We start from the raw sequence: 15,191 nt of genomic DNA on the forward strand, positions 1-15,191 counted from the left end.
TGATATGTTCATAGGTGGTTTTTTTTTTTTTAATTTTATGTACTTCTCTCCTCCCATAAATTATTCTTAAACGTTTGGTGCCTATCATTACTTGTATTCTAGGGAATGTTAGGTTAAAAATAAATAAATAAGTAGAAATACATATGAATGGGAAACTCACATAGCTGATCATGTTTCATTCAAGAAGCTTATTATTTTCTTTTGCCTTTTCTTCTTCTATATGCCCCTAGTTATACATATACTGCAAATAATTTACCCAATCACTCTCAGCTAGAAAATTATTCCTAGTTGCCATGACGGAACTGAATAGATGAGTGTAGCGGCAATGTTTAGGAGGCCAGCGCTGGGGTTGGAGTACCACCGGGGCTGCCGGGTACTTTGTGACCTTGGGCAAATTCCCTACTCATAAGCCTCAGCTTCCCCCTCTGTAAAATGGAGATAAGAGTACCTACACCTCACAGACTTGTGTGTGCACTGAATGAGGTGATGCTGTGATTAGACAGTAACTAGCACACAGTAAAAAAGTTCATAAATGACACCCATGGTCATCATCGTCATCACTATTCAACATGGTGCCCCCAGAGAAGACCTTAATGTGTAGCACTCTACCAGCAAATCAGCCGGAGAACCACTGACGGAATTCAGCAACCGGCTCCTTGTTTTGAGCAGTTTGTTTCTCAGATTCTCCTTTGATCACTGGGCCAGGTAAAGTGAACACCCTATTTATAGCAACCTAAAAATGTGCTAGTTTTAAAGCAGTGATTATAGTTCCACTTACTGAACGCTAACATTTAACACACTATTACTACTGTTCCATTTTTTTAATCAATAAATATTCCCTGGAAAATATTACCAAAAGTAAAGATTATCTGAGGAAATTAAGAAATTAAAGAAGATGAACTGAAATAAATTTTTGGAGGGTAAAATAAAGAAAAACCTACCATTTTCAATTTTGCTTTTTGGATGTGGTCCACTAAATGCTAAAAATTTTCCTGGAACAATCCAGTTGAAGTCACCATTTTCAACTCGCTGGGAGAATTTTGTAAGAAAAGAGAAGAAAAATATTTTATAATTCTTATACAATTTAGGAAATCCTTACAAATAAAACTGCTTTTCACCCTATTAGTACTAGACTAATTGGACAGATATGAAGACAAAATAATATAGCTTAAGATAAAAACATGCATCTGATTCTCAAAATGATGTGTATGAATTCAACCCGCTTCAGGAAAAAATTTGTCTCGACTCTATGAGAAGTTTAGAAAACTTTATTTAAAGTGGATGCACTTTGCTTAAAGTAACTGTCTCCTGGCCACTCTGCAATGAAATGAAATGAACACAAACACTGCTTGTCCCAGTAACAAGGAAAATAAGGGAAGACAGAAAATATAAGCACTTTCCATGAGCATGGTAAACACACTATAAACAAAGGACAAAAAACGATAAATATCAGAGTCATGATGAACACACCTTCATTTTTTGTTTGTGTCTATAGGTTGGTATCTGTTGCCGGTGCTGATTTCTGGACTGGGAAACAGAAGGCAGGAGTGAGGGACAGAGGCTTACCATACCCTCACGGGGTACCACAGACTGGAGCCGGCCAAGGTCTACTGCGGGGGCTGCAAACCCAAGCAGCTACAAGGGTCAGGCAGGAGGCATAAACAAAGGCCGCTGTTCCTCAGCTCTGGCCAACTGCCCATAGGAAGGTGACTAAATGTGGCCCACTTGCCAACTGGATTTCCACGTAAAATCTCTCTATGTTGGAAATGTTGCCCGTTTGAAATTAAGTTTTTAAATACTAGGAAACCAAATGGAACACACCCATGGGCTGATTTTGACCACCAGCTGTTGGCCTCTGGTCTGCACATTCCAGGATCCTCAGAAAAGGCCTGAAAGGCCAGGCAAGGGGCCGAGCACCCTCCCACTGCTCATTATCTCCTTCACTGCCTTCCCTTCCAGGTGTGCCTCTGAACCCATGAAACACTGAGGCACGGCTGAGGGTTCCCAAGACTCTGCAGGCAACTGGGACACAGTTGTGCAATGCATTACAAATATATATGTGTCTCTTCTTCCCATAAGCACCGTAGCCCAACCCCAGTCTCACTCACACCCCCACCACCAGCCACAGCTTCTAGTCTCCAAGTCTCCACCCTCCATAGCACTGCACAGACACCTCCTCGGGCAGGAAAGGAAGGCAGTCCTCTTTGCTGGGCCAAGGGCATCCACATGAAAGGCTCTCTCCTCCACTACATGGCACAGACCTCAGTGGTAGGAATCTGTCCAATACGGAGTCTGCACTCCGCTGTAAGAGCTCATAAGTATTTGTTGAATAAACTGGAGAGATGCCACCAAGGAAATCCGGGGCTCTACTTTCATTACTTATAACTACTCGTTGGATTTGATTTCCATGAAAATCAAAACTTCGCTGTACAATTTTCATGTTTAAAATGCAGGTGGCTCTTTCCAGTTATAAAAAGTTATAAATGAAACTTTACATGACACCTTGTAAATGTCTGAACTGCATTAATCTAATTGTAATAAACATTGTAATAAAATCTCCACAATGCCCTAAATAAAATCTTAGAGATGCTATGAGTGTTGTGATTACACATGCCAAATTAAATCTCAAGCACAGCTATCTAGTTAGAACAATTTGAATAAAGAATCTAATATACAACTCTTTACGGTAATTAAACATTTTCTTATTTAAATAAAGCAGTCTCAAATCAAATAGTCCAATATCCTTCTCAAGTAATTCTTAAGCTTAAAACATTATTTAAAAATTCAAAAATAAAGGTATGCTGTAATCATCAAAAGGCTAAAAGCAGTTATCTTATGAACAGTAGAAGAAAACAAGTTTCTGTGCTCACCATTCCTGTACCCTTGACCATGAAGTAGGCCTGGATAAACACATTGTGCTATGTCTGTTTCTTTGGGATTATAGACATCCGTTCCGTTAAATAGTAACCTTTTATAATCAATCATATGGAGATAGGCAATGGACTCACAGAACCAAAAGAATATATTTACAAATTCGCCTACCCAAAAAGATAAACATTAGTTATTTATGGGCTATATTCAATAGCTTGGATAAGGTTGATGGAGTAAACAAAGAGATTTGTGTCTTAGATCTAAATCTGAAAAAAAATTAGTAAGGAAGTTATAATTTTAACTGACTAATATAACATTAACCTTACTTTGGTAAGCTTCCAAAATTAATGTCTGTGCCTTCCTTCACAGTGAAGTATATAAATGTCAATGTTTATCAATGGTAGGATATTTAAGATGATATTCATTGGTTTTTCTAATTAAATGCACGTGCACGCGTTCGCGCGCGCACACACATGCACACACAGACTTCCAAGAAATCTAGATCAGACAGGAGCTTAAGGTACTTTCCAACACAACCACATTTTATAAACAAACGTCTAAGCAAGAATGAGGGAAGAGAATGATGTTACCTCTTTCAGTCCAAAGCCTACAGCCTACCAAGCACCATGCAGAAAAACCACAGGGATCCTTCACTACAAGGAAACTCCAAAATTCAAATCTGAATTCTTCAAACTGATACATTTAGGTATTAATATTCACATTACTACAGAATCCTTCAGTCTACAAAAGATTCACCAGATTTCTTTGGAATGGCTAACTCTCTTCATGCATTTAAAATATAACTTGAAAAAAAAAATCAAAGTTTCCTATGAAGTACGTAACAGCATTAAAACTGAAAAAAAAAAGTGAATAAAGTATAATTTGGCTTGGAAACATGAGTTTCTACAACTTCTAAGAAACACGTCTGTGCCAGTAAAGCATGCCTCACAGATTTATTTTCTAGTCCAAAAACTGAAAAACATTTGGCCTTTTTACGACCAAAATAGACAGTAAGACAGAAAAGACAGACCTTCAGGTTGACAGTTATAGGACTGATTCCTTTTATCAATACATGTTTTTAAGACAACATGGATAAACAGCTTTTAAGCACAATTCGACATTCATTAAAACGTTTTCTAAGCCTTTATTACGTAGCAAAGACTGTAACTTGGTGTCACACATAAAATAATAAAAAGCATTTCTGTGCTCTGTGCTCTGAAGGAGTCTGAAAACAAGGGACAACTAACACTAATAACAATAGCAGTGAACACATGTGTGCCACAGACTCTGTGCCAGGCGCTCCTCTGTTACACACAGCTCACTGCATCTTCAGAGCATCGCTCTGAGGCAGGTGTGGTATCATCTGCATTCCACCCACTGCTCTAGACTGAATGTTGGTGTCCCCACAAAACTCAGATGTTGAAACCGAATCTCCAATGTGACGGTATTAGGAAATGGGCCATCTGGGAGGTGATTAGGTCATGAAGACGGAGCCCTTATGAATGGGATTAGCAACCTTATGAAAGAAAGAGCTCTGTCTGTGAGGACGCGGAAGAATGTGGACACCTCTGAACCAGGAAGAGGGCCATCCATCACCAGACACCAAATCTGTCAGTGCCTTGACCTGGGACTTCCCAGTCTCCAAAACACTGAGAAATAAATGTCTCTTTAAGCCACACAGTCTATGGTATTTTGTTAGGGCAGCCAAACTAAGACACCCGTTAAAGAAAAAGTTGCATTAAACTTTAAGTGCTGTAATACAAGTACATTAGAGGTTAACCGTGGCACAAAGACTATTTTAAAAATGAAGATAGAGGGAACTATATTCAATATTCTGTAATAAACTATAATGGAAAAAATATGAAAAATAATATACAAAGATAAAAATAAAAAATAAATATCATTCCTCAGATCAAAAACAAATCATCAGAGAGATCATTTTTGCCATAAAATTAGCAAATTTTTAAAAAATTATCATTTCCAATGCATCAAGAAACTTCAGAGCCTCAGACAACGCTGGTAGGAGTGTAAATTTATAAACATTTCTGAGGGGCAATTTGTAAAGTAATAAAACCTCTTAAAAACATATGTGCACTTCATCAGAGTAATTCAACTTCTGGGAATTTTTCCTATGAGGAAATCAGAAACATGCAAGATGAATGTGTAAGTCTCTTAACTTTTTAACATCAGCTGCATCTGCAAAAGAATTGGAGACAACTTACGTAATCACCAATTAAAATGTGTCACACATTCTATGAAAGATAAAGAAAAACAAAGACAGAACTACGAAGTCTTTTTTATTCATGAAGAAGCTGCCTTCTTTGTATTGCTGTACTTTAAAACAATGAAACAGTGTTGACAGTATAGCTGTATTACATAAACACAAATACGCTGTAACGACTGGCATTTTATGGGCTTAAAGCAAAGTCAATATTCGAGGTATCTGGTTTAAATTAAGTGTCCATGCCATCTGGCTTTAAATGATAACCTCTAGATTATTACTTTAGATTTGCTTTTGAGAGAGACAGTGTGGGAGAGGGAAAGAGGCGTGTTCCATGTGGACGACGGCTTCACCTCTAAATGCAGAAAACATTTAGGGGACGCCTGCCACAGCCCAGCCCAGCCCAGTGAACACCCCTGCTGATGCAATCACAGAGAGCAAGAATTCTGTGCGTGTTCGCAGGTTCCATCCCAGTACGGAAGACATTAAGATTTGAGGCCATCAGCACATACGCGGTTGCTGAAACTTGGAAACTATCCCGTCATTTACGGAGAATGTGTCCCACCAGAAATCTCAGGACCCTAGAGACCAGCAGCATTTCGGGTGGGCAAAGGACGAGAGAGGACTTGCAAGGGAGACAGAGACACACGGCCAGAGATGGCAGGAGGAGAAAAGCAGGAGACAGAACTGAAGAAGTGAGGGGAAGGAAGTGAGTTTCTAGAATTCGAGAGCAGTCACCGAGTAAATCAAGCAGGAAGAAGACGGAGCACAGCCATGTGGTTTCTCTGACTCCTGTAAGAGCATCAGCAGCTTCACCCGAGTTGCAAAAGTAAAGAACAGATCATAACTGGCCTTTGACTGGCTGAGTTAAAACAGAGTCAAGATTGCTCTCTTAAGAAGTTTGGAGGTAAAAGAAGGGTCAGAGGCCAAACAATAATTAAAGAGGAAGGAAAAAAAAAACATGGTAAGTATCTTAGACTTCAAAACATTTTATAGCTGGAACTGACACAATCTCTGAACCAGCAATGGGGGCAGCGCGTCAGCAGACGTGGGAACACTGGGTCCCTCTTCTTTGGCAGTGTCCAGGAAGGAATCCTGCTTCCTTAACCTCGTGGGCTTGGAGAGGTATAATCAACACTACAGGACGGCTCCAGGGAAATGCTTCTAATACTTCTCTGAATAGTCAAATCCCTGTGGGAGGCACACCTCCCTGGTTCCTCCAGGTGTGATGAGGACAAGCCCGCACACCTGCCTTCTGGAGCTTGCTGGACCCCGGCCCTCTGGCAGGAATTCACATTCTCCCAGTCCCATAATCCATGAACAAGTAGCAGGCAGATCAGGCAGCATCCAGAGTACACTCTGGTTTGCTGTACAAATTCTAATCCAGAGCAGAGCCTTGAAACATCACACCTCGGATGTTCCACAGTCATTCCTGCTGCTGACCTGAGGTGACAAACGGAGAGATGAGAGGCCTGACAAACCTTACTAGTTCTCACGGTACGCACAAAAGGGCAACGTCGGCAGTCTGCACCACCAGATCGGTTCGACGGTTTACTCATTAACTGCAGTGAAGGATGACACAGTCAACCTGGGGACAGTCTCTGTTCATATACGCAACTAATCAACATCACGCGCAAGCCCTGGTTGAAGATTACAATCTCTAGCAATCTGTGTTGCAGACGACCGGTTTAAAAGTTTTAAAAACCAACTCATTCTTGCAGCATAGATTGGCTGGTAATCAAAGAAAGAAACATCATCTCAAGAAGTTGTCCACCTTAGTCAATAAATTTTCCCCCGGGAGTGTTACTGCAAAATCAGAACGGATTCTTAATTAATATGTATGGTCGCTTTCCACTGAAAAGTAGTTACTTTTAACAAATTAGATAAATATCTTGAAACGTGCTCTGCTTCTGTTTTTAGAATTCATTCACTCTTTACTCATTAGTTCTTTCATTCTACAAACATTTAACGAGTGCCCACTCTGAGTGCACTGTGCTCCGGGGTTACTTATTGATACAGAGACGAGTAAGACAGGGTTTCGACCTCAGTGCCCGGGGTGCAGGGAAGACACAGGTGTGTAAACAGTGTCACACCCGCTGTGTAAGAAGAGCTCCCACTGAGCTAAGAATGAGTTAGCAGAGGAGAAAGGATCACAGGGAGGAGGCGGGGACAAGGGCAGTGCAATGGCACAAACGCAGAAGCACTGCCCCCTGGGAGCCTGCGGGGACGTGGGGAGGAGGAGGGAAGGGACAAGGACGGAGTATGGAAGGGGCGAGCCCATGTCCAGAGGGCCTTTCGCGCTGCATTCACACAGGGGAGTGGTACAATCAGACTGAATTTCTAAAACACAGACTCTGAGAGTGATGTGAGGACTTGATGGAAGAGGCCCAGGGTTCAAGAAAGAGTCAGTCCCAAGCATCCAGAACCCACCAACACGTTCTCACAAATAGTTTCCAATGGGCTACAAGGCGATGTGGCCAAGATAATGCGAAATTAGCTCATAGAATAGCAGTGCTCTTTTCTCAGAAGAGCAGCCTTCAGGTGAAGACAGCAACAGTGATGATTTATGAGTTGCTAGGATGTCTCAGGAGCAAAAGTTTCCACATTCGGCCTGTTATAGATCAGCACGAAATTCCGTGCAGACGATGTCATAAGCCTACAGACGGAAGCCAGTGGGAAGGGTCAGACGTGATAACGTCTGCAGAATGAGGCACAAGAACGCCGGGAATCTAGGACAGCAGGTGGTAAGAACAAAGGCTTAAGGACCCCACATCTGAAGAGGGAAAATCACAGAAAGCCTTCTGAAAAAAAAAATTGGCCTAGCAAATATACCGAGCAAACAAGAAGTACTTAATAAATGTTCAATAAATTAACTGAATTGTAAATAAGTTCATTTGTGTCTTGACACAACAGACTATGGTTACTAGGGGAAAAGGAGGGTACGGAGGGATACATTGGGAGTTAGGGATTTGCAGATACTAACTACTATATAAAATAGACAAACAACAAAGTCCTACTGTATAGCACAGAGAAAACTACATTAGATACCTTATAGTCTATAATGAAAAAGAATATGAAAAGGAATACATACATATGTGTATAACTGAATCACTGTACACCAGAAGTTAACACAACATTGTAAACAGAATATACTTCAGTAAAAAAAAGAAGTCCAAAAAAATAAAAACAAAAAAATAAATTAACTGAAAAGTTACCATCTTGAGGCCATAAAGAGTGTGAAGCCGATTCTTGGCTCTCACAGAACAATGAGTTTACCTGGACCCTGTTATTCCTGTAGAACAAAGCGTTCCAGTCGGTGTAAAAGAATGGAGTTCCCTGGGCAGGGACTGGGGCAGCCAGCGTGCTGGGCCAGTTGCCAAGAGCTGTGAGCTGTGAGCTGTGATCACAGGGTGCTGATCAAATATTATCACATTTTCCACGTGTGCCGTGACAGGAGCAACAAAAGGAAGCCCTGTGCTGACTCTACTCTCAAACAGGCAGTAACCGGTCTGTCTGTCATCAGGCCTGCAGAAGCCAAGCACAGCTCTAACCACGTCCATCAAGTAACCTGCAGCACAGGAGGGCCCCAGGTCTGCCGGCGTGTGAAAACACAGGGTCAAGTCAATAAGAACTCGATATTCCGGGAAATAGCCTCATACTGACAAAATCATTTCACAGAAAGCTTTTTTTCTTAAAACAAAAAAAAAGGAGTGATTTATGGAGGAAAAAAAAAATAACGGTAGATATGAAATAGATCAAAGAAAGAAGTCACAGTAATTTCTTAGCTTTTGAAGATTTTACATGAACTTTAAGCTGCATCTGATCCCCAAAAGGGTATTTAAGACCACTCCTTGAAATCACACGGGCCAAATTCTGGATGGGGTAATACAAGTCTCCCTGGCGAGGCTTCCCCAAACGCTGCCACGGAAGCTCTGGTTCTTCGCATTTCTCTCCCTCTCTCCTGCCCCCAGCTAGGAACAGGGCGCTGCTGTGAGCGCGTCTGTGTATGGCCAACCTGCGGACATCGGCAAATGCAGAAGCCTTCTGGTAAACAGTAGTAAGTCCCTTTTTGTTCTGTCTGGGGGACAACCAAAATCAGGAACTCAAGGCCCAACTTCAAATTCTCTTTGATGAACAATGACTGCTCAAGAGGAGCATCATTAACGACCGGTGGTGTTTAGACAAGGTCCTGCTTGTTCAGGATAGTTCCCTCAAAAAAGAATAGAAGTTGACTGACGGCAGACTCTGTGTACAGGGGCTACTTCAGGGTCTCACAGGCAGAACACTGTCCTGTAGTAGCGTGAACCACTAAGCTTTACCACCAGAGAGGACACAGTTCCTCATACACCTACAGGCACGTAATTTGACTAAATACTCAAGCTCTTTCATCTTCATTGTTTTTCCCTAGGGCAAAAGGTCTGTTTTCATTTTTCAAATGAACTGATCAAAGATTAGATTTCAAACGAGTGGCTGCTCTTAGTTCTCAAGCTCTTTGAGAACACTATAAAAAAAACCTGTTGGGAAGGTCTGATTCTTAGCAGAAGCTTTTAGCCCATCTTGCAGTGACTTTACTGGACCTTCACAGCATAGCTCCCAGAATTATCTGTTTGATCAGGGCAACGATGAAGAATGTACAATTCCACAACAGCTTGGCAAAAGATCTGATTTCATATTTGAGAAGATACTTTTGTTTATCAATAATTAATACAATGTACTACATATAAGTCACATGAAAATAAAGCAAGACCCTGAGATACTGAAGCCTTCTAAATAAAACAGAGCCTTGAAGTTAACTCCTATGTGAACAATTAGATCACCTGAAGCAATGAGATGCAATCTGCTCTGCTCATCCTAGGCTTCATGTCCTTCTGAGGGGCTAGGATAGCTCATCGGCCAGCCTGATCTTGCAGAATCTGCCCTCCAGCTATGTATGACTACCAAATACCAGAAATGTGGCCAGCCCAACCTGAGATGTGCTGCAGTGTAAACTACACACTGGGTTTCAAAGGTTTAATTCAAAACTAGACATATAAAATACCTCATTAATAATTTTTATACTGATAACATGTTGAAGTAATAGTTTTGGTATATTGCATTAAATAAAATATATAATCAAAATTAATTTCATCATTTCTTTTTACTATATCTAAATGTGGCTATTAGAATATTTTAAATATGTATTATATGTTATCTATATAAAATATAGATAATTTTATATTTATAAAGCGTATATATATCTATATGATTCTCATTGTATTTCTATTGGACAGCGCTGCTCTAGACCCATGAATTGCAGGAAAAAGATGGATATACTCTTTTGCAGAGTTTTTCCTGTGTTCTGCCACCCTTGTCATTAACAGCATTTAAGCAGAATTCTTATCATGATTCCCTTTTCATCTCACATAGAGATGGAGCATCATTAATTTAGGCTTTTTCTTGAGTCGTATTATGTATTAAATGTGGTTAAGTCAAGAAGTGCCTTTGAGAAAGCTTAAACATGACCATCGCCTTATCATCTAAGCCTTACGTGACCCCAATCTGCTACCAATGATAACATTTTATTTGGAAACTACAAACTTCGTTGGAATACTGACTTTGTTGGAGCTAATGAGACATGTGAATCGAGCGACTCCACCAGTCCACCAAATGTCCAGACTCAGCAAAGCAGAGCAAAGTGGGAGAAGTTCTGACAAGACATGACAGATTGTCGGGAAGAGAACTCCGTTACTTAACCACTTACTCTCTCTAAGCAGCATTTAGGAAATGCCTGCCACCCGCTGATCACACTTCTATTTGTGAGTTTCTATTTCATAGGCGTTGTGAGAGAATGGATGTATCATTCTCAAAAGGAAGTCATTCGACAGAAAGCTTTTCAAAGGTTCACCACCTGCCTCCTCTCCTCCCATGACCTGGCTCGTTGTTACTGTTGGTGTTTATGCAGGTTAAGGTGTGACCACATTTTTTCCAGATTTTTGGTTGGCTGGTTGGTTCGCAAGAATAAAACTGTGCTATGTTTCAGCTTTTTCAACAGCTTTTTCAACGAACTCTCAACATCACTATCAAAGGTTTTAAAAAGATGAAGGAGAAGTAAGACAGCAACGGTTTTCTCTCTTCACTGAGGCTTACGATCCTTCTTCTCCCCCCATGACCTCCACCCCAATCTCACCTTCAACTGAACTGGCTTTAGTGTTTTGTCATATATTTCTCTCTAGGACAGAGATTCAGGTTTTGGGGGGACCTAAAACTTACCTAATTTGGAGGCCCATTTTAAGAAAAGAATACAAAATGATGAACCGAAAAAAGGTTCCCATGGAAGTGGGGGAGGTCTCCAAAATTCACACGTCATTAGCTCTGCAGGAAATTGCCTTTGCACAGGTAACACAGACATACACACATACGCACGGGCAGAGAGGGCGCTTGTTACTGTCTGTTTAAATCAGGGGGGTTCTATTATAAGCACTCTTCTGTATCCCCTTTCTTCTCATCAATATATAACAGAAATCATTCCAAGACAAGTGGTATAGCTCAAATCAATTTTTTTTAAATAAGTACATTGTATTCCATGCTATATATGTACTACAGGTTATTTATTCAAACTTTCCCCTTATAAGTCCATCACCTTTTTGTTTCTAGATTTTTTTAAGGGGGGTGGGGGCAGAATTTTTTTTCTTTTGACACTACTAAAAATGCCACAATAGCTATGCTTTGATAGTTTAAAAGGAAGAAGGAGAAATTATGTGGAGTTTTTTTTTAATAAATCATACTAAATGTACTAATTTTGGGAGAAGTGGCAGTTTTACGATGTGAAATCTTTCTATCCAAGAACACGGTACATAGTTTCCATTTAGTCACGCCCCACTCACAAGGACTTTAAAATCTAAGATGGAAAATAAAGCTTGCACGCAAATGGTCAAGATGTAAGAAAAATGGAAGGCACAAATTGTGACACGTGAAATTGAGGAGAAGAGAATCCTGTGGAGAGTGAGCGGTGATCTGTGTAGGATTTCACACACCCGAGTGGAGGAGGGCAATGTCAAAGGAGACAGGCACCCGGGAGAAAGAGCTCGGCCCGGGCACAGGGACACTCAAGCAACAGTAAGGCAGCGGCCGGGCGGGGCTGGAAGGCAGAGAGCGTACAGAGAAGAAACAGGAGACAGGCTGGCAAGGTGCGCTGAGGCTGCTCCAAAGCTAAGAATGCCAGGACACAGGCGTTCATCCTCCTTTCAGCCAATGGGGCAATAGCAGGGGCAGCCAGTCTGGAGCCAAGACGAGACGAGACGAGAGTTCTGTTTTAAGATCACTCATTCAAGCGCATGAAAGACCAAGAGGAGGGCCGGGGCTCGTTAGCCAGCGGTCATAACAGTCCACGGGAGGGGATACGCGACCCGAGCTAAGACAAGGAAGGGAGAACAGAAAGGAAGAGAGAGATGAAGCACACCCTGCAGCCCCAGCAACAGGAACTCAAATCTCATTAGATTAGGGAGGGGAAAAAAAGGCATGTTTCTAGTCTTGAGCTAGGGTGATTGTAGAATGGTGATGACATTAACACAGATGAGCAAAGCAGAAGCCTGTGTCGTGATGAAAGATGATTAGTTCCTTCTCCGATGTGTTAAGTTTGACGTGTCAGCAGGATATCCAAATAGACACATCCCGAACTTTGAGCCCAGAATATGAGGGCTACTCCCGTCTCGCTAAGGAGAGTGATAAATGTTACTGCTCCTCTGGAGAACCCCAACAGATGAGCTCACTTTCACAGACGGGTCAGCCTCCTCAGAGTTCACAGGCATCTCATCTTTCAAGAAAAGTTAAGGACTCCCAGGCTCCTCCTCCACTACTCCGGAAGTGCTCTGCAACACCTCCTTCCAGACAGTGCAGCCTGGACAGCCTCTGCCCAAACTCTGCCTCGCTGAGCAGGCAAGACCTTGCTCGAAAGCTCTGCAACCACGCCGTGGGAAAAAATTCAGCCAACACTTAGAACTGAGTAAATTCAGCCATATTTCAAAACAAAATATATGCAGTCAAAAATATTATAAGGCACAAACCTGACTTTATTTTAACCAAGACCTAAAATTTAAAATAGAAGTAACATGATTTCACTACCAACCTATACTTTTAAATCATTTTTTCTTATAAACTAAACGTGCAAGGTAATTGTCAATAAAAGTTTGATGATGTGGAGATATATGGCATTTTCCTAAACTAAAATTTTGATGACTCTGGGTTCAAAGGCAATAGCCAAAGCTAAAAGGATGAAACCAACAATTATAGAAAACTGCAGAATGTTTTATTTAGCATCCAATCAATTTCCAACACCTGAATGCTAGGGAGAAAAAGAACAATTTAATCAATGTGAAATTATATCTTGCAAAGAATTAAAATGTACAAACCTCATAATGTTCATATTCATCCACATCAAATGTCTCAAAGTCAAAAAATCCATGCTGTAATCCCTGAAAGCAGAATTTGAATTAGTTTTTCCATGTGGCATTGATAAAGGCGTCTAGCTGTTCCTGGAATTCCTGCTCACAAATGATTCTGACTGATCTGAAGGTGAAACCTTGGATTTGTAATATATCTAGAAGTCATCTAATAGTTGCAATTTTGCTTTGAGACTGTGTTACAAGTGGGACTAAACACTTAGAAAAATATGAAAGTATGTCCCACAAAATATCCCTCTTGAGTTCTAATATATCTTTGTTTTTGTATGTAAAATTATTTAGGTATATAAAATGGAACACACTAGCAGATGCATAGATAAAACTTACTGGGAACTATGCGATTAAGTCATACCTAACTATGGCAGAATATGTAATAGCGATTAACTTTTCAAATAAGAGAAGAAAAATCAATTATTCTTAGGTTTTATCCTCCTTTTATCATTAATGAGATATTTAGTAAAAAGGGCATTTTTACTTAATAGGCCCTTATTTGTTCCTAAAACTCTTATGCTGAGAGAACCTGTTTTATGGTGATAATTCCTGACAAAGTAAAAATGTACTTGACTACTTTTACAATTTAGAAGGAAGAACTGATCTTTTTAACAACACAAAGAAAAATTTCATACTCCTTTCTTTTTTATAACCAGTGACTCAGAACTTTAAAAAAAAAAATCTGGCTTGCTCAGATAAAATATTTTGAAGAGGACAGAGTCTTTTTTTTATTAAGTCATGAAGCGATACAGATTCCATTAGAATTCAAAAACCACAGTTACTTTTAAAAGTTATATAATCAAGTCATTAAAAATAGAAGAAACTATTAAGCCAAGTTTAGTACATCTGTCTCTGAAAATACTTTAGAGACTAATGTTTTCAAAATGCAGGACACGGACCACCTGCGCCGAAGGTAATTCATATTTAAAATACAGTTCCCTTGGCCCTTCCCCAGAACTAGGAAACCAGAATCTTTGTGGGTGGGATCATCATTTTTAACAAGTCTTCCTAGGTGATTCTTAGAAATACTAAATTCTGACAACACTGGTTTAGACAGGATAAGCAGAACAGTCTATTTAAATTATTTCACCTTTAAACAAAGCAACTTACTTCATCCATATGCATCATTCTAGAGAAAATAATGAAAAAATATACCCTGAACTACCACTTTCCTGCCTCTTTCTTTAAAGTGTGTTGTTTGTGTATGTAGTTCACACATATATAACCTTCCTTCTTGGCACATATGGTACTTGTGTTCACAAAATCAGCCCAGCACACGGTGCTTTATGTAAGAGTGTACAGAGGGGCAATGTGTCCCAGCTGCTTAAAGACATGTTCAACAGTCTGTCAGATCCTCTAAAATCCCATCTACATTTGGGTAAGATAAACCCCAACGTTTGATGACACAAGAAATTTACAGAAAACCTTATTCATGAACAAAGTCACACCTTTCCAGTGCAACAGGAAGGATTTCATAAACGTCTACATCAAGTTACCAGTTACCATAATAACAGGTAGGGGTATTCCAAAGCAAACTCCTTTTGAATCTCATAAGTGTTATAAAAGGAACAGCCCATTCCAGATGGCAGCACAGGCAAAATAACACTAAAGGTAACAATAAATAAATAACTTTTCCCCCCTCGGTCATATTTTTAAATGCTATAATTGTG

The 15,191-nt window shown here is 40.3% G+C and overlaps 1 protein-coding gene across 11 annotated transcripts in view; it reads right to left on the reverse strand.

Moving 5' to 3' along the window:
* CDC14A (cell division cycle 14A) overlaps nucleotides 1–15,191 on the reverse strand; it is a 145,928-nt gene that overhangs the window by 54,540 nt on the left and 76,197 nt on the right. For all 11 annotated transcript variants that reach the window (XM_072968120.1, XM_006197366.4, XM_072968119.1 and 8 more), the window contains 2 exons: nucleotides 13,480–13,542; nucleotides 942–1,029 (listed from right to left, as the gene is read on the reverse strand). In XM_072968120.1, coding sequence (XP_072824221.1) covers nucleotides 942–1,029; nucleotides 13,480–13,542 — 151 coding nt within the window. The remainder of the gene's footprint in view (nucleotides 1–941; nucleotides 1,030–13,479; nucleotides 13,543–15,191) is intronic.

This window comes from Vicugna pacos, chromosome 9 (genome assembly GCF_048564905.1).
Source record: "Vicugna pacos chromosome 9, VicPac4, whole genome shotgun sequence".
Lineage (NCBI taxonomy): Eukaryota > Metazoa > Chordata > Mammalia > Artiodactyla > Camelidae > Vicugna > Vicugna pacos.